Below are 23,351 nucleotides of genomic sequence, written 5' to 3' on the forward strand. Positions count from 1 at the left end.
CATGCCTGTTCCCAGTATCCTCTGTGAACATTATTTCCATGCTTTTGAATCCTTTGCGGCTCCTGGTTTGCATGTTTCAGTCTGGAGTACAATTGCAGCAGAGGGTGTTTTGCTGTTAGGTTGTTCAGAAGCACGAAAAGGGGTGTTTGACTGAGCTTGATGAGGTATATTTCCTGCGGGCTAAGATCACCCACGCTGTTGGATTACATTTTTGAAATAAAAACAGAGTTTTGCAATGTGTTTAACAATATGTTGGTAAGCTCTGACCACCTCTCTATCTATTAATAGAGACATGAAAGAGGTCTGGTTCCCTCGGTGTAATTACATGACATGTGCATCTATTTGCAGAATCAACTGCTAAGCAGTTTCAGAGTTTGGGGCCTCTAAGTAATATTCAGTCTATTCTTTGATGTGTGATGTGTCATATGGTAACATCTGGCCCACACTGGCAGGTTCGCATTCCCGCCAGCTTACTCGCCCTTCCCTTGCTTTGAAGATGAGAGAAATAAAAATATGAAATCTGTGCACCTCTGCTTGGGACATGTATCAACGAGGAGATGTACCGCTGAATTTACGGATGCTTTGTCGCTGTTTAAAGCGGTTTTCTAACTGGTTTTGTGAATGTATACATCTGTAAGATAGGAAGTTCAAGCCTCACGTTCTCGAGGTTGAGTATAATCAATATTTATGAGTCATTTCAATTTGGTATTGAGTTTTTGGGTTAAAAAACTGCATTACTTTGGCTGCTAATGCAGAAAGTTGTGATTTTCTCTTTTTATCGCTGCAACTGGTGGCTGAAGTGCCAAATTAAAGAAGGCTGTAAGATAGGACTGTATCTGATTTAGTTTTGAAGCTTGTTTGGCTTTTTGAAAAGGAATCAAGTGATCCAATATGTCTCCGTTGTCTGTGGGCAGGAGGGCCAGGTGACCTAAGACTTGAAAATGGCCAATGTTCTAAAGGAGCATTTCGGTTTGATATAGCTTGAGACTGGGTGAATGCGAAGAAGTTAGCACCGATAAGGGTGTCTGTGAGGGAGGGATAAATTAGTAGGTATCAGCTTGATTTGGGATAATTTGAAAATTTGACATAATTAACTTGTAGAGGTCTGAGTGAAGTTCTTCGGATCGGGATGGGAGTTTGTGCATGGTTGGTTAATGAAGGATGTTTTGAATGACGGAACCACATCCGAATTATCTTCATATTATCTTAATATCACTGGATGTGGTTATTTCAACTTGGGTTCAATAACTGCAAAAAAAATTTACATTTTGTGTTGAGCAATGGAGGGAGCATTATCAAACAGTTAATGATTCATGGCACCTTCTATACATCAGTTACAAAACTACTATATACTTGTAATATACGGAGCACTTGTTTTCTGATGCATTCATACAAATGTTACTGTAAACAATTTTTGCTTTCGCACTTATTAAATTGTGCAAGCGTTCACCCTATATATATCAGTTAGTGCTACTAATTCTGAGATTGCAATAACTCAGCTTTCTCTAAAGTGTTGGCACTATTTTGTTACATTTCTGTAAATTCCACTCAATATGAGGGCCTGTGGTGTTGTAAGTAAAGCAATATTTCCTTTATCTGACATTGGGCCCACAGTCCCTGAATGCGGCCCCATTGGGTAGTACCTAAAGTGGGAGCCAATACTGCTTGTCTTAAGTTGAAACCCTCATTAACACATTCTAGTGCTTTCTGTATGTTCTGTTTAATGTATTTCAATAGCATGTATTCTGCCATTTATCTGGTCTTGCATTTCGAGTTGAATTCAGTACCTTTTTCCCTGATGTTGCGGCTTCAGTCGCAGACTAGAACTGATGGACACTTGTGAGAGGTAGTACGCTCTAGGCAAAGCAAGGATATTTTATTTTTGTTACCTCCATATCTCTATCTGTGGAACTGCCAGCAAGGCTATTACATTTAAGCACCAGATACTACAAAATACGAACACGTATAATGGATAATTGTATCATAGTTTTACTAAGACTTAAATGCCTTTCAGACTACCTGGTTTGTCTCTCCGTTCTTGCCTTGACACCAGACTATTCCAGATCCAGAGGAAACGGGTTGCAAAAGTCATTGCATCCAGTTTAGTGTATGTACAAGTCAAATAAAAAATGAATTTCCTATTTTGTGTGCAGTGAGCAGTTATTCTGATATGGACCAATTTCTGAATCTGTGTGCAGTGAGCAGTTATTCTGATATGGGCCAGTTTCTGAATCTGTGTGCAGTGAGCAGTTATTCTGATATGGGTCAATTTCTGAATCTGTGTGCAGTGAGCAGTTATTCTGATATGGGTCAATTTCTGAAACTGTGTGCAGTGAGCAGTTATTCTGATATGGGCCAGTTTCTGAATCTGTGTGCAGTGAGCAGTTATTCTGATATGGGTCAATTTCTGAATCTGTGTGCAGTGAGCAGTTATTCTGATATGGGCCAGTTTCTGAATCTGTGTGCAGTGAGCAGTTATTCTGATATCGGTCAATTTCTGAATCTGTGTCCAGTGAGAAAAGTTATTCTGATGTGGGTCAATTTCTGAATTTGTGTGCAGTGAGTAGAGTTATTCTGAATTAGGCAAGAAGTGCCTCTCAGGACGATACTCCTGGCTTTAAACTAGCCTCTTAGCGCCACCTGCTTCTTCAGCAGATCTACCGCCGTCTCCTCCGGCCTTCTTCTGTTTTCTGTCTTCCCTTCACTTGAACGTTTCATGAACCCTGGCACTGATTGTGTGCGCCCCCCTCTGTTGCTCCATTCCACCAGTGGCGACCAGACAACAGTGCAATTCCACCATGACCTTTGAACTGAAATGCGGTGTCCTTTCCCTACAGAGCAGTGTTAATTAACTGCAAAATATGGAGTAAGAAACTACCGATTGGCTTTTTCAGGTGTTGAAGCTGAAGGAAGATGCTATTTTTAAATTAGATGGCAGGGCTGCAGGCCATCCACGTCTCTTCAAAGGTTCTTCAATCCCTTGAAACCTCAAGGATGGAAATAGGCTTCCATGTAACAGCACTTAAAAGCACCTGATGGTTAGCTGCTACGTTTTTATGACAAGAGTTCTGGAGACTAGCCCTGGAGGTATTACTGTCTGGGAAATCTGTACAGCAGCTAACAGGAGTTTGAAACTACTTAAGTGTAAGGATCTGAGTGGAAAGGTTTAATACAGGTTTTACTTTTATGGTGTAAATTGACTCGGTGAGAAGCTACTTGTTTCTTCAATTAATCTCAGTGTCAAATGCATGAAACATTGACAATAAGAGAAATACTAAATCATTTTTAGCTCTCGCCTGTAGACAGTTTTTAGCTGTCTTTCGCCAAACATCTACTTTCAGTGGTCAATATATCAGCCCATTTTATATCATTGGTTGGTTTCTTGCCAATCTCGTTTGCTTGCTTCTTATTCAGAGGTTTTCCTTTCTCTTGTTGTTTGTCCCTCTCGGGGTGTACTTGTTCCTTCCTATGAGATGAGATCTTTATATTTACAATTAAAGGGACACTGTGAAAAGATGTATAGCGAAAGTCTAATAACCATTGTGACGTTGTATATATATATATATATATATATATATATATATATATATATATATATATATATATATATATATATATATATATATATATATATATATACATATATATATATTACCTACTGGCAAAATGAACCCCCTCATTTTGTTCCTTTGCAAATTAAATGTTTTAAGTGTTAACACTTTATTCCAATCAAGATGACTTCAGGTGTGCCATACTTTTGTCATAAGTAAGACTGTTAGCGCTCTAGTTGTTCTTTAGGACACTCTGGGACATTCTGTCATTGGGCTATTGTTGGGCTACATCTGGCTGATATTTGGGCTACATTTGTTTTTTTTTGTCTCTGGTGGCCATCTTTGGGCTACATTGGGCTACATTGGGCTACATTTGGGCTCTAACATATATATAGCCCAATGTAGCCCAATATATATTTTTCAAAGTTAATTTTCGGAAAAACCACTGGAGCATATATCTTGAGACATAGCAAAGGCACATCGGGCTACCAGTCCCTACAATTTTGCCAAGTTTGGTGGAAATCCATTCAGCCGTTCGGGCTAAAAGTGAAATTGACCGCCCTATGGAAATTAACATGGGGAAAACGCGTTTTGGGACCCCCCTTTTATCTCGGCCCCCGCTTGACGAATCTCCCCCAAACTTTCAGGGAAGGACCGGAACGCTGCGAGGCCATTTTGAGGAAATTTTGAGGCAGATTCGTCATCCGGCGCCAAAGTTATTCCAAATAGAATTTTGAGATTTAACATTGAAAAAAATCCTAACTATAACTACCTACTGGCGACCGCCAGTAGGTAATATATATATATATATATTACCTACTGGCGGTCGCCAGTAGGTATATATAGTTATATAGTTAGGATTTTTTTTAATAGGGATTTCTGAAAATTCTATGTTGAATAACTTTGGCGTTGATGGACGGAATTGGCTGAAATTTTCAGGAAAATGGCACATTTTGTTTCTGAGCGTCCCCTGAAAGTTTGGGGGGGTTTCGTCAAGCGGGGGCCGAGAAAAAAGGGGAATCCCAAAACGTGTTTTTAACATTGAGTTTTCCATAGGGCGGTTGGACTCACTTTTATCTCGAACGGCTGAATGGATTTCTATGAAACTTGGCAAAATTGTAGAGACTGTTTGCCCGATGTGCCTTTGCTAGGTCTCAAGATATGTGCTCCAGTGGATTTTGAGAAATTAACGTTCAAAAAAATATATATATCTGTGACAGCGTCCCGGTTAGCGCCCCGGTTCGCGTACCAGACGTGTAACAGAACTTCGCGAGGAGAAGTGGATTGGCTCTCCGGTGACTGTCAACATTCTAAACAGTCCGGAGCGGCCGCCATCTTGTCTCTCGGTAGGATCGAGAGACAAGAGGTGGAAATAAACGAAGGGGGAAATGAATGAAAGGGGGCAAGGTAGACCCCTCCTGACCCCCTGGGATTGATGTGGGGGCTATTAAAGGGCCCCACGGGGCAAAAAAATAAAAAAATAAAACATTTCGATTTTTCGCAGTGGAAGCGCTATCCGGTACGCGAACCGGGTAGCTCACCGGTAGCGTAACGGGAGTCCGCCATCTTGTGTTTCGGACAAATTTAGTCACAAGACGGAGGATAAACAATGTTGGGAATGGGTATAAGGGGGCACGGGAGACATATCCTTACCCCTAGGTTTTCTGAGGGTTGCTGAGGAGGCCCATATATGTAAAAAAACCAGCCTTTTTTTTCAAATTTTTGCACGGTTAGCGCCCGGTCCGCGCACCGGGTAGCGTTCCAGAAAGCGTAACAAGGGGAAAACCAAGGGAAACAGTAAAATAATATTGGTGGGTTATCCTGGAGGTGACGCACCTCAGCAACGGTATAATTGATTGGATGCCACCTCTGCATGTGGCGGTGCATAGTATAGTTTCCAAAACTATACTTTTTGTCTGTGCCTCGGGACAGAACTGCATCGCAATGAGGCATGTCACCAGCCGGGCATTGACCTTTTTTTGCCCTCAAGGGTAAGAAAAAAATTGCCATATAAAATGGTCTAAGCGGTGGGATTGCCGGGGCTCTTCACGCAAGAACTGCCTCGGCTCTACCTCCTCTTCCTCTTCTTCTTCCTCTTCCTCTGGGTTTGGAAGGAACTTTGCAGGTGGTCCTTCCTTCCTAGGTGGTTGTGGTATTGGTGGGGGTCCACCAGCTGCAGCTACTACAGATGCCATGACTGAACAAGCAGAAACAGGTCTTCCTCTCACAAAGATGAAAGTCAGAGTGAGGAAAAAAGGTGGGGGCTTTCATCATTTGGGAAAAAAAAATGTTCTAAACCAATGAAAAGTGTTATTTTCAGGTCACATGACCTGTTACGCTTACGTTACGCGTCCCACTCCGCGCCCGGAGCGCTTCCGGGGTGCTGCGCTTCACGCCTCGGGTCGCGCTCCGGAGCACTTCCGAGTGCGCTAACGCGGCGCGTCATAAGACGCATTACGCGGCAACGCGATACGTCGCGCTTACGTGATGCGTCACGATGTTGTTTTCGAATGCGGCAGTTGCGGTAACGGAACGTTTCCCGGTGCGCGGATCGGGTCGCGGCACCAAATTGAGCTAGCGGGAAGCTACCCGGTGCGCGGACCGGTAGCGGAAAAAAAATAATTAATTATATACATAAAAAATTATATTAAATACATAAAAAATATATTTTTCCTTTAAAAGAAGAATTCTTTTTACAGCTTTTGATATTTGCAATTAAAAAACCATTGAAATTCACTGAAAAAACCATTGCTTATAGACCATATATAGTTAGGAATTAGCATTTACAAAACCTTGAAAATTCACTGAAAAAACCATAGGTTATAGACCATATATAGTTAGGAATTAGCATTTACAAAACCTTATTTTACTCACACAAAACCATTGAAATTCGCATATATAGTTAGTTGTACTAACTATATATCGCGCACCCGCAATCCACTGCTGATGATGTCACATATTACATCATTCATGACATGGTCAGTGACATCACTGATGACATCACTGATGACATCTCAAATGACATCACTGATGACATCTCAAATGACATCACTGATGACATCACTGATGACATCTCATTTGACATTACTGATCACATCACTGATGATATCATTCATGTGATAATACGATGAACCTCTTCAGACTCTAATATAACCTTAGATACAATCAGTGTAAACAGACACTCACAGACTGTCACTCATCCATGGAGTTACTCACACACCTAGTCAGTCATGCAAAGAATCAATCACACCTCCATTTCCTCAACTATACAGTTATACAAACTTTACTTATTCAAACATATACTAACACATATTTACTCTCTTATACAATCCCTGATACAAGTTCACAATGATCCATACAGCCACTCACACATTCACTGGCTCTTATGCACAGTTATTTATATATGTCAACTCTAACATGTACTGTGTTTTACATATGTACTTACTTTGACATGTAGCACTGAGATATCCATTCACTCACCAATACACTCATGCACACAGTCAACCGCCCATACAGCTGTTTCCACATGCACCTTTGAACCCATACATCTAGTGAATCAACTGCTCACACATCTATGCACAGAGTCATACACCTCCCAGCCACCCACACACACACTCAGTCTCCCATACAAATACTTGGGCAACCAATCAATAACCCATATAGTTACTCATATAGCTACTGATCAACACATGCAGCAGTTTACAGAACAACAGACATAATGATGCACAAATTAAGACAGTTTAGTCACTAACCCATGCACTCAGTGAGACACATTTAATCACTCACTCATACAGTCAGTCATGCACCTACTAAATCCTTCATCCAGACACTTATACATCCACTCATTCTTCAATATGTAAGACATATTTTAACTTTACAGAAACATACAGTCACTGGATGTTGTCATCAGTGATGTCATCAGTGATGTCATTTGAGATGTCATCAGTAATGTCATCAGTGATGTCACTGACCATGTCATGAATGATGTACTATGTGACATCATCAGCAGTGGATTGCGGGTGCGCGATATATAGTTAGTGCAACTAACTATATACGCGAATTTCAATGGTTTTGTGTGAGTAAAATAAGGTTTTGTAAATGCTAATTCCTAACTATATATGGTCTATAACCTATGGTTTTTTCAGTGAATATATATATATATATATATATATATATATATATATATATATATATATATATATATATATATATATATATATATATATATATATATATATATACACATACATACTTACACACACACACATAAGATGTGGTTTTGCTGGCTTTCACTAGACCACAGGTGGTGCAAAGGTGCGCACTAGTGCCTTTTTAAACATCCACAAAAACCTCTCCAACATAAAGCAGAGCTTGCACTCCAAGGCGGGGGATAATAGTCCATCCATTTAATTGCACCAGGCAGCATAGAAGCCCACTCGTCAACATAACAGGTGACACAGCACTCCACTTAAAAATATTTGGCAATTTTAATAATAGACATGTTTCGACTGGTTAAACAGCCTTTCTCAATTTCCAAAATTGCCATTACGAATACACTTGAAATACTCTTCATTCAATAAACATAGAGGACATACTTTCAGGTAAACACATGTGCAACAATATTATATCAACTAAGTGCCTGTCACATATATTATTATTAGGTAACATTTATAATACAAGTGTTCAAAGTTACACTGGGAAGATTACCATTCTATCAGTCTCAAAGTAAGAGCGTGCTCAACAGCTATTCCACATACCGCTGACAATGATTCCAAGTTGGCTCCAGATCTTTTCACAGTGCCCGCTTCATTTTGAATATAAAGAATTTTATGGACACTTTATCTACGCCCAAGTGGTATTACACTGATTGATGCCATGTACGGACTTTTAACACAATAACTGTGTGGCATTCATCAGTGAATGCAACTGTTCTGATCAGGCGGGCAACTAGAGCCAAATTTCGGGGGGGCTGAAAAATATTTCGGGGGGGGGGGTGGGGACGGGGTTGGGGTCTAATTCTTCCAACCACAGACAGAGTGGCTGTAAGAATGGGTAAACACACAACAAAAGCCTCATTTACAATTACAATGAATGGCCTTTTAAAGACCTGTTAAGTACTCGGGTGCGGCTGCAGTTAGATGCTCGCCTGCCCGCGAAGACGTGTCAGCCCGGGCTGAAACACACGGCGGTAGGGGGGGTGGGGGGGCCGAAGCTGAAGCCTCGTGAGCCCAATGGGTGTTGCGCGCCTGGTTCGGATTCTATGTACATATGCACCACCAATGTTCCTTCTTTAGGATTAAAATAAAGTAGTATTTGCAGGAAAATTATTCTTTTTGGTGCTCCTTTTGCTGTTATAATTTCTTACCCAATCTTCTAGGGGATTATTGGGTTACCTTAGTTGTGTTAATATATATCCGTCTCCTGGATCATAGCTTCTTTACTATGCTTTTGAGTGGACGAATTTGTATCCTTTCATGACTCACCTCAGGAAACAACATTTTTAGGTCGACCCTAGCGCAGCGTGCATGTGCTGCACTATGGAAGGCTTCTTGTGAGCACTCCAAACTTCTCCATGTGGCTCGGACTTCCCCGACGCATTAGGTTGGTTGTTTTCCTGTGTCATTTATTTTTCGTGGCCTGTAAATGGCTAAAGGCGGGCGCATCTCCCACCTCTTTGGCAAATGTTCACTCCCACAGCGTTTTGCTTGAGGGATCGAGCAGCGGCGCGCAGGCTGGCAGCTGCATTCCTGACATTCCATCCAGTATGCGCGCGCCACTTGTGGTCTTCTTGTTTAGGCATTGCAGCTGCGGTAATCTGACCCGCTGCCCACTGCGTCCAAAGTGAGGGCTGCGCTGGCTGCCTCCGAGTCACATGAATGAGGCCGGCTGGAGGCTCCTCGCCAGCTGGCACTAGTCAGCCTATAGGTGGCACTGTTGCTGTGAGATCCGCTGGTCTTCCACTCCACTCTTCGACATGCTCTATTCCAATAGAGACATATGGCGAAGAGAGCCCCAGAGACGTCTAAAAATGCATAAATATGTATACTCGGTCTATACGTGCGGAACGAGCGGTGTCACATCCCTATGGCCTTGTCCGTGCCCCCTTCTTACCCTGTTGCTCCGGAAAACCGCGGTCCCCTTCCTGGGCTCAAGCTCCACCCCGTGCCGTCACAGAAGAGTGCCCCTTGTGTTTGCAGGGCTCAGGCCGATCTCAGCGGCTCCTGGATGGGCCTTCCCCTGCCTCTGTTACCACCCTACCAGGACTGCAGTAAGTGAGGCTGTGTGACTGTCCCCTTCAGAGGGGCTACCTTGTTCTCCTTACCATCCCGCTGGTGCCTGACGTGGGGCCGGGGGTACGGCTTGGCTACTTTCTGCCTCTGCCTCACCATCACAGTCTGACATGGGGATGAGGCATGGCAGTCTGACCCCTTCCCCCACCTCACCTCTGCACCGTCCATAGATCCGGGGGTAAGGCATGGCAGTATGACCCCTTACCCCACCTTACATCTGGGCTCCGCACCGTCCATGGATTCGAGGATGAGGTATGCCAGTCTGACCCCTCCCCTCCTCTCACCTCGGGGCTGTACACCGTCCATAGTTACAGGGATGAGGCATGGCAGTCTGCCCCAACCTAACCTCTGCACCATCCATAGATTGGGGAATGAGGAATGGCAGTCTGGGCTCTGTACCCACCACAGCCTGACCCAAGTACCTACCGGACCCATGGGCTCTGCATTGTCCACAGGTAGGAGGTACGAGGTATTGTACCCTGTACTCATCACCCACCTCATTTCCAGAGTGAGGCTTGACTCTCTATCTACCTCGCCTCAGGGCTCTGTACGCACTACAGTTTGAGGGTTAAAACATGGCAACCACTGGTCCCGGCAACCACCTCAGCTCTGGCTCTGTACTGATCACATCTCTGGGGTGAGGCCTGGCACACTGGGCTCGACGCCCACTGCAGCTCTGGGTTCTGCACCCACCTTATATTGTTTACTAGGGCTCGACACCCAGCTCACCTCTGTGCTGCCCTTTACTCCACAATGACTCTGTGTACAGCTCAGCTTGGGGGATGAGACCAGTGTTGTAATTGATATAAAAGGCCTAGTTTACCCCATTTTCTATGATGTATGCTAATTAGTTCTCATTCCTGAAAACATGAGACCTCTGTCATCAAGCGTGGGCATATGACTTGGTTCCTCACTGGGCTTTATTTACACTTACCACAACTCTCCAATAGGCCTTGGCAATGCGCTGAGGCACAGTAACTCTGGGATAAAGCATGACGAGGGCACCTGATCTCTGCAACCACAGAGCTTGGTGATGGGAAATGACCGATTCGATTTTTGGCTCTACCCTAACCACAGCTTCCATGAAGTTATTTAATGTTGCCTCTCTATAGCACACAAGCAAACGCGGCCTGCTGTCTGCGTGAGGGTGGTTCCGCCAGGACAGACTTACAGGCACCGTCTGGACTCTCATCAAACTTTAAAAACTGATATATCAGCCCTGTATCCTTTCCTCTTCTCGATGGGACTTGCGCTGTTACCCCCCACCCCCACCTCCATCCCAGTCCCCTAAGTGCCCTCCTTTTAACAGACGGTGTCTTTCACACGTACTCATTTGTTTTCGCTAGTGGTGTGAATATTTGAGAAGATTTTTCCTTCCTACTTTGTGAAGTTTTTTGCAAGCTTTGCAATCTCAGTGATTGTCACAAAGTTTGCAGATTTTTACAAAAAAAACGACTGAAAAGAGGAGAAAATAAGAAAAAGTCCACGCTTAGCTGGCGAATTGCATTTAAAACTGTTTTTGGAGCCAATCCTCATATGGCTTAAGATCCTCCTTCTAACGGCTGCTCAAATCCCACTTCTCATTGGCCCTGCCCTTGCAAGTGTGTGTCAGTTGTATATATAAGAAGTGACCTCTCAAACATCCCCTGCCCATTCTAAGGGGCAGATACATTTTCTTACTGCTGTGGTGAATACTATAGCAAAAGTAGTCCCAAGCGCCCATAAGATATGGGATACTCTCTGCATCCTCGTTGGAAAAGTAAACAAGCCTTTGCAATGCAATAGGTCTCGCAATTGCAAGATTTTGACCCATTGGCATTGTAAATGACAGTGCCATTTATTTATGTGTTTAAAAAACCTGCAATAATAAAAACTCATTATTTACAATACTTATAGAAGCATCAAATTCTACAAAACTAATAACACGTCCCAAAGTCAAGACCTATTGGCTATGCTAATGCTTGTTTCTTTTGCTTCAAGCTCTCCTTCGAACTCTGTTTTCTTATTCTCTCCCCCTTGTATTACCATCCCCATCACAGTCACAACCTTTGCGATTAGTGTACCTCACAACTCGTCACTAAAATCCCAGCAACTGATCATTTATTTGGTCAGGGTTTACAGACGTTATTGTGTTGCTTTTTTTTTCTTCTCGTGCACTCCACATGTTGAAATAAAGCCCAGGTCTAGGTACACAAAGGCTGCATATATGGCACTGCATTAGCGGCGGGCCACTGCACTCACACCTGCCATTTGAGGTAGATGGTGTACCTTGTATGTATGAAAAGGAGATAGATGTCTCTTCAACTGGAGGACAATACATCTGCTCCCTGGGCTACTGCTGAGCACTAAATGACTCTAGCATTTATTTCTCTTCAGTGTCTTGTTGAAAGTAAATCAGGCCAAGGTAATCATTTTTCTTTCAATTCTACCCTTTTCTTAATTCTTTTTGAACTTTTTTTCAGAGGTTTTTACATGAAAAGTATTCTAAAAAGAAACTGTGTCGGTTATAAAGATTGGAAATATTGAATTCAGTATACAGTTTTTCAATACCTTAAGAGTTATGTTTGCTTTACATCCAATATGTTGAAATGCTTATTCTATTACTCCTTTTAACAATGTTTTACAAACGTTGGCAAAGATTGTACATTGGCTGTCTCATTATAAAGATGCGACCTATTGACTTTGCAAATGCTTGTTAAATAGACGTCTACATTTTAAATAAATATGTTTTATAAGTGGCTTTCTGATCCACTGCTTGTACCTCCTTGCCATTTTCATCTATGCTTTCTACTTTGATCTCTTGGTGCAGCGCTTTCTTTTCAAATTCACTGCTTCCTGTTATTGGCTATTGATAAATTAGGTGGTATTTCTTTAATATGTTTTCTATCAATTGATAATTGATTTAATACCAGTGGAAATACTTTCATTGATGCATTTCCATTTTTAAAACATAGTGTCATTTAGCCTTAATGAGATAATCATCAGGTTAGTTTGGTCATAATCTTGGTATTTGATTTTATGAGGACAATTATGAAATTGAAACCGATATAAATATACATAGCATTGGTGATTGGGCTATGTGTGAACTACACATGTAAGTCCATCTTTAAAGTGGCCACATTTTAAGAAATATATATTTATTAAAGTGTCTTTTGACTGTTGCTTTTTTGATGTAAGCTTGAACTTGATTCCTATGAACATTTATTCCCTTTCAGGGTATTTTCTGACATTTGTGGAACCAGTGAATAATATCACTGTTGTTCAAGGCCAGATTGCAACACTACACTGCAAGGTGGCAGGAAACCCACCTCCCAATATTCGATGGTTAAAAAATGATGCACCGGTGGCCCAAGAGCCGAAAAGGATCACTATACGGAAGACTGACTATGGCTCACGGCTTCGAATCCAAGATCTCGATACTACAGATACTGGATACTATCAGTGTGTTGCAAACAATGACTTGAAGACCATTTCTGCAACAGGGGTCTTGTTTGTAAGACTCGGTGAGTCTAAATTTTTGAATCTGTGTCTGTGTAATATACATTAGACAGAACTATCATTTTTGCGGCATGAATATTAATTGATACTTTAAGTTGACTTTATGGGTATCACTTGCTAAAATCTGACCGTTCATGTAAAATTTTACATGTAAACATTTACAGAAAGTTTCCTGTAAATATGTGACTATTCTCTAGACTTTGTTGGTCTTGTTTACAACTATATTTGACAATTGTAAGTCTCGGTATGACTTCACCCTTCACCCCTTGAATGGGATCACAGGAATGCCCCCCAATCGCTTCCAGGGTTGTCATTGTGGAGGCAGCATAGAAATTTGAAACAGACTTTTATGGACTCCAGGTTTCGTTTGGGAAAATTAACACCAAATGTAAAAATGAATGTTCCACACTCAACACATAAAGCACACATTGCTGCAAAACAATCTCATACACAATCTGTCAGAAAGCACACAAACGTATAGAAAATGCATAAAACCGCACGCACACACACCCCAACCACTTAAAAAGTCTGTTTAGATTGCAAAGCCCCTGAACTGTAATTTATTGCAATTTATTAGTAAGTCTATATAGGTGTGGTATTCCATGCCATCACCACACTTGTTGCAAACATTTTTGTTGGAAGCTGTTTCAGTTAATGTGCAATAAACATGGTGCAGCCTAACCTTGACTTTCTGAGTTCATCTGGAGGTGAGAATCACATACTCCCTTTAGAGTCATGCATATGTCTGACTTAACCGAACACCTGGAGATCCTTCTAACTTGTCCTACCTGCCTCATCCGTCACTCCATTTCTCCAGCCTGTGAGAACGTCATCACGTGTGTCCTTGTTTGGCTTGTTCACGGCAGAAAGAAATATGAAGTTACAATATAATGTGAGAACTCTATTTATAACACACAAAGCTGAATTATGACGTTAGAATAGAAAACCCTTTTGTAGTCTGTCTTCTACTATGAGAAGTCTTTTGCATTGCATGCAAAAAGCCTCTTGTCGTGTGGAAGTAAATCTCAGTAGGTATAATTTGTAAAAAACATAACTGCCGGGGCCCTTGTCAGGAAGCCACTGAATCTTGAACCACCCATTTACCTTGCCAGCACGGTCAGTTACAGTACCAACAAAACTACTAACCATCACACTTTTACAAGTGTACCCATTCAGACTATTCTAGGCCACCCAAAGCCTTAGGCATGGTTGTGTGCACGTATTAGTCATTTTTTGCGGTATATTTACCTACTAAACAACTGTTGTTGTGCTCATTTTAAAATCTGACAAACAGCTCCACCATGTGGCAGACTGTAATAAATGCCTGTGTTGAGAATTATTAGCCAGTGTCGAGCACTGGAAACCACCTGCTCAAATTAAACCAGTATCTTAGCTACAATATTCTCCATATTACTACACATTTTTTGATCCCTGCTACTCTTTTTATAAATAGTGTAAAAAGTGTGTAGTTCCCTTCATAAAGGGTTTGTGTTAGAAGCGGTGTAGCCAGTGGTCACCACAATATTTCTTTTTTCACAAGTGACAGGCTCCTGTTAGCCCTCTATCTGTGCTGCTTCCTCCCCTCTCGACCACTTAGGCACAATCTTTTTCTGCCCCTTCAAAAAGTCCCTGCTATTGCTTCACACTCATACAGTTGCGCTTTCTACATACGTAAGACTCCCTAGACCCTCCACTATTCTGCCTGCAATTACACACTCAAATGGAACGGAACAGTCCTCCTGCAGCCGCCTCATTTGTGGTGGGAGGTGAGTACGGTCGGCTTTAGGGCAGTGCGACCGGGGCGGCCGCACTGGGCGCTGACCTGTGAAGGGTGTCGTGGACCTCAGGGACGTGAGGGGTGGCGCTGTGTTTAGAAGTAACTTAATATTGGAGAGATGAGGGGCACCTTTGGGCAGTGGTCATGAGAGAATCTGAGGAGGAGGTTGTGGGGCGCCAAAAATTATTGTTGCACTGGGCGCCACCAGGGCTAAAGCAGCCCCTGGAGGTGAGGACACCCCTCGCGTTCAGCTTTCCTGTGCCCTTCTGCTCTAACCTCCGTTTCAATGCCCTCCATTAAATTTGTGGCAAATTCATCATAACTGAATTATTACAACTTTATGTGGATTAATGTAGTAGGCTCAAAACCGATTATTGGACATTTCTACTATTCCTGTAGAATTTGAGAAATCTGGTTAAACCACATTGCACCACAGAAATACTATTAAAAGTTTGCTGCCTGCACATGTGGTGGCACCATATGGATATATATGTAGTCAGACCATGTTACAGCGGGCACTGTAATACTGCTGATTTTACTACATGTGTTTTTAACTGGAAAAATATTGTATTGCCACTTGTGACAATTCACATTTTACCAGGTTTATTTACTGCTAAACTCAGAATCCAGAGGTAGTGGTACACCTATCAACTGGGGAAACAGATCTTAATTTATATATAGCATGGCCGCTGGAATTAAGCAGCAGGAGAGGGCCAAGTTAGCGGCAGGGTTGTGTAAATTACGCTGCAAGAAAAGCCAAATTATGCTGCACATTTTTTAATAGTATTACTTCTTCACGTCATCATTTTTAAACTTGATAACACTATCTGGGCATTGGGTGTACCTCATCAGTACAAGTTTAACACACAAATCTTGCAAAAAGCACAAAATGGTGACCAGTCCAGTTTTATAAATGGCGTTTCACTGCACAGCAACAAGCGTTGCTGCATTTTTAGTAACGTTTGAACTGTTATACCTGTTTGGCAACATTTTTTTTTGCTAAAATCTGTTGATTACGTGGCAGATAATGTATTATTTGGCAAATGTGGTAGATCTAAAATTATGCGAAATCGCAATTCCCGCACAATCTCAAAATTCCAGTGGGCCTGGGTATAGATCATGGATGAAATAAGCAGAGGACTCCTGAGGCCCACTCTTGTGGTATTCAGAGAATGGAAAGAACCTCATGGGCATCATGATTGAAGGCACATGTTGACAATGGCCAGGCTTGTTGCACTATGTTCTTTATAAATCATGATGACATATGTTGCTGTTAATTTGATAATAAGCCAGTTGATGATGCCCGAAAATAAGTATTAATGCATGTTTTTCCTCTGTTTTCTTTTAGGTCCAACACATAGCCCAAATCACAATTTCCAGTAAGTATTCATTTCAACTCCTGCAGTGTATTTTACTGAGAATGACTGTAAGTCATCCGTCCAACATCCTGCCACTGCTGTTATCCCATGCCAAAAACTGTCTTCGGTTTGATTTACACTGAGAAGCTTTGCTGGAGCCTTCCCAGAAAGTGACAACATTGTCTTAGTCTGTTTTAGCTCACAGTTAGCTGTCTAATGGCTCGAGCTAGCGTAGCGTGTGGCGTTGCGAAGAGCTTGGCGCACTAGCAAACTATTTTTAATGCCTAATTCTTCGCACTGTAAAACTAGAACAAAGATAAAGTTATGCTCTTCAGTCTGAAAACGACAAAATTGATGCAAACGTCTTGCTCGTGTATTCCTTTGTGTGTTTTTAAGTCATGGAGTAGACCCCAGAGTGTTTCTTCACTTCAGAGCAGTACGGTTACAGATTCAAGGGCGGGCAACCGAAGCCAAGCTTCTTGGCAGAGTCACAATTTCCTTTGACGTTTACTAGGCAAAAAGCCTTAATTAAAACACGAGGGAACATCTTCCATTCTTAATCCCTTGCTCACACACACTCCACACTAATCTCCTCTGCGGCCCTCCCCATCCTATGTGCTATGATCCTGTTACCTCACACAGGATATAGGAGGCACTACAAGGGACAGGAATTGCTTTTTAGGTCGACCCTGGGCAGAGCATGCTGTATTGAGGTAGGGACTTGAAGCTCCGCCCTCTCTCCGCCCACATTTTTCATTGGCTTGTGTCAATGTCCACTGTAAACTAGCTGTTAATTTGTCAAAAGACTTAGTAGTCCCTCCTTAGTGCCGCCTTGTCTCATTTTGTAGCCTCCCATGGCAACACCCGCTGTTACGTGTGTTGTTGTTCGGTAGGCTTTAATTACTGCCTTTGAGCACTATTTTCTCAAAGAGTTTAAATTATTGGCACTGTAAATGACAATGCCTTTTATTTATCTGTTTTAACCCGTTGGTTGCTCGCGTCTACCTCTGGGGTGCTGCGCATGACCAACGGCCAACGCAGCCCCGCCCACTGCTAGGAACGCCCGCACTGCGGCGGAATGTCCGCCGCAGTAAAGGGGGTAAAATCAACACTTAAAAAAAAGGCATTGTCATTTACAATGCCAATAGCTCAAACTCTCATAAATGCAATACCTATTGCATTGCAAATGCTTGTTTGATATGTTAGGGGTGAGGGGGATGAAGAACCTCATACACTGACTATATGAATTATTTAGGCAAAAGAAACAAACTTTGGAATGGGTGAAACACATTAAATGACAGACTTTTTTGTTTCTATTCCAAAGCAGAATCATAGACACCAGAGAATGGATTAGTAATGAGGCAGGGCAGGCTTCCTCCCCACTAACATTCCTATGGGTAGACAGATGCTCGTCTTGCAGAATGAACTAAGTTAAGCTCATCGATTCTTTCTGGGATCACATGCCGAGAGGGAATAATCTTTCATCTGTAGGCTGTATTTTCCAGTCATTAAGGAAAAAGTTGTGCAAATTAGTATTTTTCTTGCCTATTCTGAACTCTGCCAATTTCCTAGGTACCTCGTTTAACGGGATGTTTATGTACTAATTTGGCAAACCATGTAGGGGTGTATTCATCCTATTTAACTGCTGTTAAAATGCATTTTTTCTTTTTTGTGTGTTTACATTCTAGTGGTTACTTCTGTTTCCAACTCGTGTATGGACTGTAAATTATCCTCAGATCCAAAGCAGGATTTTAAAGTAAATAAAATTAACTTATATTAACATTGGGCTGTCATGCCAAAGTGTGCTGTTTTTAAGAGCACCATGCACACCTGGACGTTAACTTTATAGAATAATTCGAACAAACAGACCCAGAAGGAAATGGCTCCAGGTCAATCGTTCCAAAGAAAACAAATCGAAAGACAACAATTTCAAATCTAAATGTTGAAAAGCAGCGAGGCACTTTTTATACAGCTGCTCGTCGCAGTTACTATTTTCATCGGTGGTGGGGACCGATATGTTTACAAATTGATATGTCTAAGCCTTAATACGATGTTATAGGTTCACCACGTTCCATGCTTTGGGCTACACTCCTTTTGGGAAATCTCTCATCCTAATTTCATCCTGTAGTGCCAGCGGTGCAGCCTCTGTGTCCCCTCTTTTTGGGTACCCAATAAGAGACCACCCTCCTAATTTTCCATCCCTAAATTGCTACCAAATATTTTCGAGCACATTGTAACTATATTCGGAGCTGAACAGAAGGCCCCTGGGTTCGAGGCAGGAGAATGCCCTGACTGCACCCACACAGGCAGCATGGACTTGTGCGTGTGGTGCACTGGAGCCTGAGATGTTTTCTTCCAGAATAATCCTACAGGCTGTTGTGTCTGTGGAGTGGGTGATAACACAATTTGAGTGTGAGGCAGAACTGCAAAAACAACAAAGTGGACCATCATATTGTGTTTTTTTGAAGGGTTGTAATGTTAAGGGAAAGAAATTTCAGTTTTTTTGTGCATGTCCCTTTCTTAATGCACTTTGGATGGAATTAGGTAACTACAGTGCTACTCAGTTGTGTTGAAATGATCAAGGCTACTGCAGTTTTATGACCCATCACATATCGTGTAAAAAGCGAGTAGTTCTCTTCGTAAAGTGCTTGTGTCAGAAGCAGTGTAGCCAGTGGTTTCCATAATATTCCTTTAATTAGGCTCAGTTATCTTAAAAAGCCCATTCACCAGAGGTTTCTCGGCCCCAGCTCTTACTTGATGTTAGTGTACGCCCCCCTCGCTGTGGGACCTGTGCATTGCAGACCTCAAGGCAGCAGTGCTGACAGAGGTGGCAGCACTTGAGAGATCAAGAAGTACAAGGAGGATGAACAAGCCTGGGCTTGTCTGAGTCACCAATGGAGTTGGCCTGTAACCAGGAGTATGGATTTTTTGTAAAGGCCATTAGTGGGTCTTGAGTTGGACAGGCATCGATTTACGAGGACACACCGGTGGATCAGGAGGGAAGTATTGGTGTCAAGGAAATCAAAGCACTGGGGGCTGGGTTGGAAAGCATGGTGGATAGGGGGTTATTCAGGTAAGAATGGTGTGAAGGCAGATTGGAGATTTGAAAAGGATTCTATAAGGATAAAAGGACAGACACACTAAAGGTGGACCTTCGAGAGGCAGGAGGGTGGATGCAAAGGGGTGCACTCAGATCAGGCAAGCGAAGAAATAGTACATTAGGAACGACTGTAGAGAAAGGATGTTCATCTGGGAGGATCACGAGTGTAGAGTGATGGCTTGATATTATCCAAGCCGTAAATGGCCGGTTATGGTGAATCGGATGTCAGAATGATGGTGATGGACAAACAAGAGGCCTCAAGAGATATAAATTGATAAGAGAACAAGGGGCTTCAAGGGCAGAGAGGAGGGCAGATATTTATTTATTTATTTATTTGCGGGTTTGTAACGCGCTTGAATAAACTCCAGAAGGAGTATCTCCGCGCTCCAGAAACACCAGTTGCAAAAGAGGGGCAGTTAATCCTAAACATATTTGATAAATCTCGGCCAAGCCGGTTAGGCCTGAAACAAGAGGGTTTTCAGTTTTTTTCTAAAGGCAAGGTGGTCCGAGCACTGTCTAAGCAGAAGAGGAAGTTTGTTCCATAATGTTGGGCCCACCACTGACAGTGCTTTAGCTCCCTGTCTGGCCCTTTTAATCATGGGCACCCTCAAAAGGAGCTGATTACTTGACCTTAGGGTGCGTGTGGGGACATATGGAACACATTTCTCTGCCAGATAAGAGGGTCCTAAGTCATGTAGTCCCTTGTGTGCTATACAACATATATCCTCAGCATTTGACATGGGATAGCATTTTTTATTTTAGGAAAATATACTCAATTAAATAGGGCACAAACCAACTACTTATTGCAAACGAAATTTGTGTCTAATGTTTGAAAAGTTCACAGTTTCCTTAAATAATTAATAACAGGTAGGCTGGTGAAGCCTCTAAAAGTTCTATGTTACTTTAAATGAATTTCTTTCTGGACAGTGGTAAATGCATTAGGTTTGACTCTTTAAGTGGAATTGTGCAGCACCTGGTAATAATGGAAACACTGGATTTGATTTGGATACACTCAATAATATCAGATGATCATAAGGGCTTGCTGCAGCAGTACCAGAGTTAGGATGACACACAGGCATGCCAGTCGGGCATCCACCTTTACATTTCTAAAAAATACAAATCTTCAATCACTTGTCAATAACCTATTAATAGGAATTTATGATGTTTCATAAATTTGTATGTGTTTGGCATTCTCAAATCTTGGCAAGTGTTCAGTTATTTCAAGGAAAAAGGGCGGAATTAGGAGGAGCCCGGATCCAGGAAGCACTCCATGTCCTCTGTTAATGGACATAGAGAACCAGAAAAACAATATTTAATTAAAAGTACCAGGTTAATGTTGGTAGTTTATTTCAAAATGTTTAACATTTTGTGGCAGCTAAAATAAATTCAGGTGTGGTCCTTCAAAATACACGTGTTATGTCATACAGTTTTAGTGCAAGGTTCAGAAATTTAAGGGTGGCGAGACCGCTAGTAAAGCAAGAGAAGTAGGAATTTAGGGTTATGGACTGAGATGGTGGAAGTAGAGAGTTCAGACAGAAAAAAAAGTGATAGCTGTGAAAAGGAGAGTGAAGAAAGGGAGTTGGGAGAGACTGGTGGGATGGAAGGAGGCTGGTGTAAGGTTTAAGAGTAGTTTGTCTTTGATTTTGCCTCCTTGTGAATGCATTCTTGTGAATATTAATCTGGGTTTCCCTCTTCAGTGTGTACTTTCTTATAAGGAGCCCATTCATTGTGGTGTTTTCAAGTCGAGTTTACGTGTTATTGCTTTATTTGGTAATGAAGCAGACAATATGAACAGATTATAATTACTTCTTGCAAGGAATCGGTCTTAACAAAGCGAGCTCAGCCACTCGTGCCGTTTCCCCGCAGGTCTTAACCACGCTTGCATTAACCACTCAAATGTCTTAACAATGCTTATGCGCCGTCTAGTTGCCGTGCAAATGGGCGGGATAGGAAGAAAAGAAGAGGAAGGACGATTGGGACTTGAGAGAGGACGAGGTGAGACTAGTGGGGCTGGGGCCGTGTAATGAGGGGAACTGAGGTCATTTTTTGGGGTGGGGGTAGGTTTTAGGACTCAGGATGGGGTGGGTTTGTTTGTAGGGCAGGGAGCAGTTTTGAGGCTCAGGGCGGGGGCCTGGGTTTGGGTTAGTTAGCAGGTGTAGAGGGACAGTTTTCAGGGCTCAGTGCAGGGGGCGTGGTGTCGGGGTCATTTTAGGGTGGTGGGTCAGTTTTTAGGCCTAAGTGTGGGGGAAAAGGGACAGTTTACAGGGCAGGGGACAGTTTTAGATCTCTGGGCAGGGGTGAGCTGGGTCAGGGAACTTCAGGGATGTGGGGGCAGTTTTTAGGGCTCAGGGTGGGGGGCTGGGGTTTAGGTAGTGTTTTTGGGACGTGGGTTTAATTTTTTGGGCTGGAGCCAGGGTGAAAGGGACAGTTTAGAGGACCGGGGTATGATCTTTAGCATGCATGTCCCTTTACCCATCATGCCATTACCAAAAATTGCATGGTAAAGGTATGCATGGTAAAGGCGTGCGTTGTAAAGACGCAACCGTGGTAGAGACAACATGGTACAGGCATGCACTGTTAAGGCATACGTTGTACCATCAAACAACCCTTCTTGCAGGCCTTTCTCATTCTCTATCGGCTGCAAAGAACTATCTGTCCACTCCCCTCCACCCCGCACCTTGCGTATAAATTAAGTTTCCAGGACACATTCCTGGAGGTTTGCTGCTTAATTTTATATTTGCAGGGTATGTGGTTAAAATAGTTTGAAAGCGATTCTGGGGGCCTCTCTCATTAACCCCCCCCCCCCCTTAGGTCATTGTGGCGTTTTGGAGTATAGTTGCTTTCTTACAGTAACGAAGCCTTGTGCGCTGCTTCACGAGAGCTCTGCTTATGTTTTTTTAAAGCAGTTATTTTTGACTGGCTGCCATTTCACCAAAATAATGCAGCAGCCAGACAGGACTAAGAGGTCTAAAAAAACAAGGGAGGGACAGCAGGGTTGAAGTTTGGTCTCCTTGGCATCTAGGCAATTCGAAAGGAATTTGCGTGGAACAAGGGGCGCTTAATTACATTGGTCATGTAGATTTTTCTCCATAGAAGGTAACTGCAACTTTATCATTGTGATGAGGCCTAGCGACTGTGTCGTCATAACTAAATCCTCTGTTAGTAATGTAGGGCATATTGCACGAAGACTATTCAATACACAAAAATGCAGTGGTCTCTTATGACTGTTAAACACAGCACATTATTTAACAAGCATTGACAAAGCTAATAGGTCGGACCTTGGCAAGAAGGCAATACATTGAAGTATTTATGTACTGCAAACATAAAATATACGAAAAAATGACAACAATATAAAAATAAAGCAACAGCACTGCAGCTCAAGTACACCTTCCCTGGCATTGAACTTTACTCCTTTACAGTTTGCTGTGCATAAGTAGCAATATGCCCTCACTCACAGTGCAAGAGAACCAGTGGCTGGAGTGAGTTCACATATTGCACAATGCTCTGTAGTGCTTGGGCTAAAGTAGAAGGTGAATTGCAGTTGAATAGATTAAGGGATGAAGAGGGCTGACACAACCCCCTCCATGTATGTATAAATGTGTGCATTCTCCTTTAGAAACCATCAAGCCAGTTGTAGCTCCTCCGCTAAGGCGGAGGAGCGTCGCCCCATTGCTTCAACTGCAAACTCAATACAAAAAATAAAATTATAATTACGTTTCGTTATTATCAGTTTATTTTTTGTAATAAGCAGTTGAAGCTGCGGGACGCAGCTGGGCT

General features: G+C 42.4%; 1 protein-coding gene across 1 annotated transcript in view; it reads left to right on the top strand.

Annotated features, from left to right (window-relative positions):
- ROR2 (ROR family WNT receptor 2) overlaps window positions 1-23,351 on the top strand; it is a 319,672-nt gene that overhangs the window by 238,768 nt on the left and 57,553 nt on the right. Inside the window, exons 3-4 of the mRNA XM_086961128.1 lie at window positions 13,057-13,344; window positions 16,465-16,495. Coding sequence (XP_086817254.1) covers window positions 13,057-13,344; window positions 16,465-16,495 — 319 coding nt within the window. The remainder of the gene's footprint in view (window positions 1-13,056; window positions 13,345-16,464; window positions 16,496-23,351) is intronic.

The sequence above is a fragment of the Lissotriton vulgaris genome, chromosome 3_1 (assembly GCF_964263255.1).
Source record: "Lissotriton vulgaris chromosome 3_1, aLisVul1.2, whole genome shotgun sequence".
Classification (NCBI taxonomy): Eukaryota; Metazoa; Chordata; class Amphibia; order Caudata; family Salamandridae; genus Lissotriton; species Lissotriton vulgaris.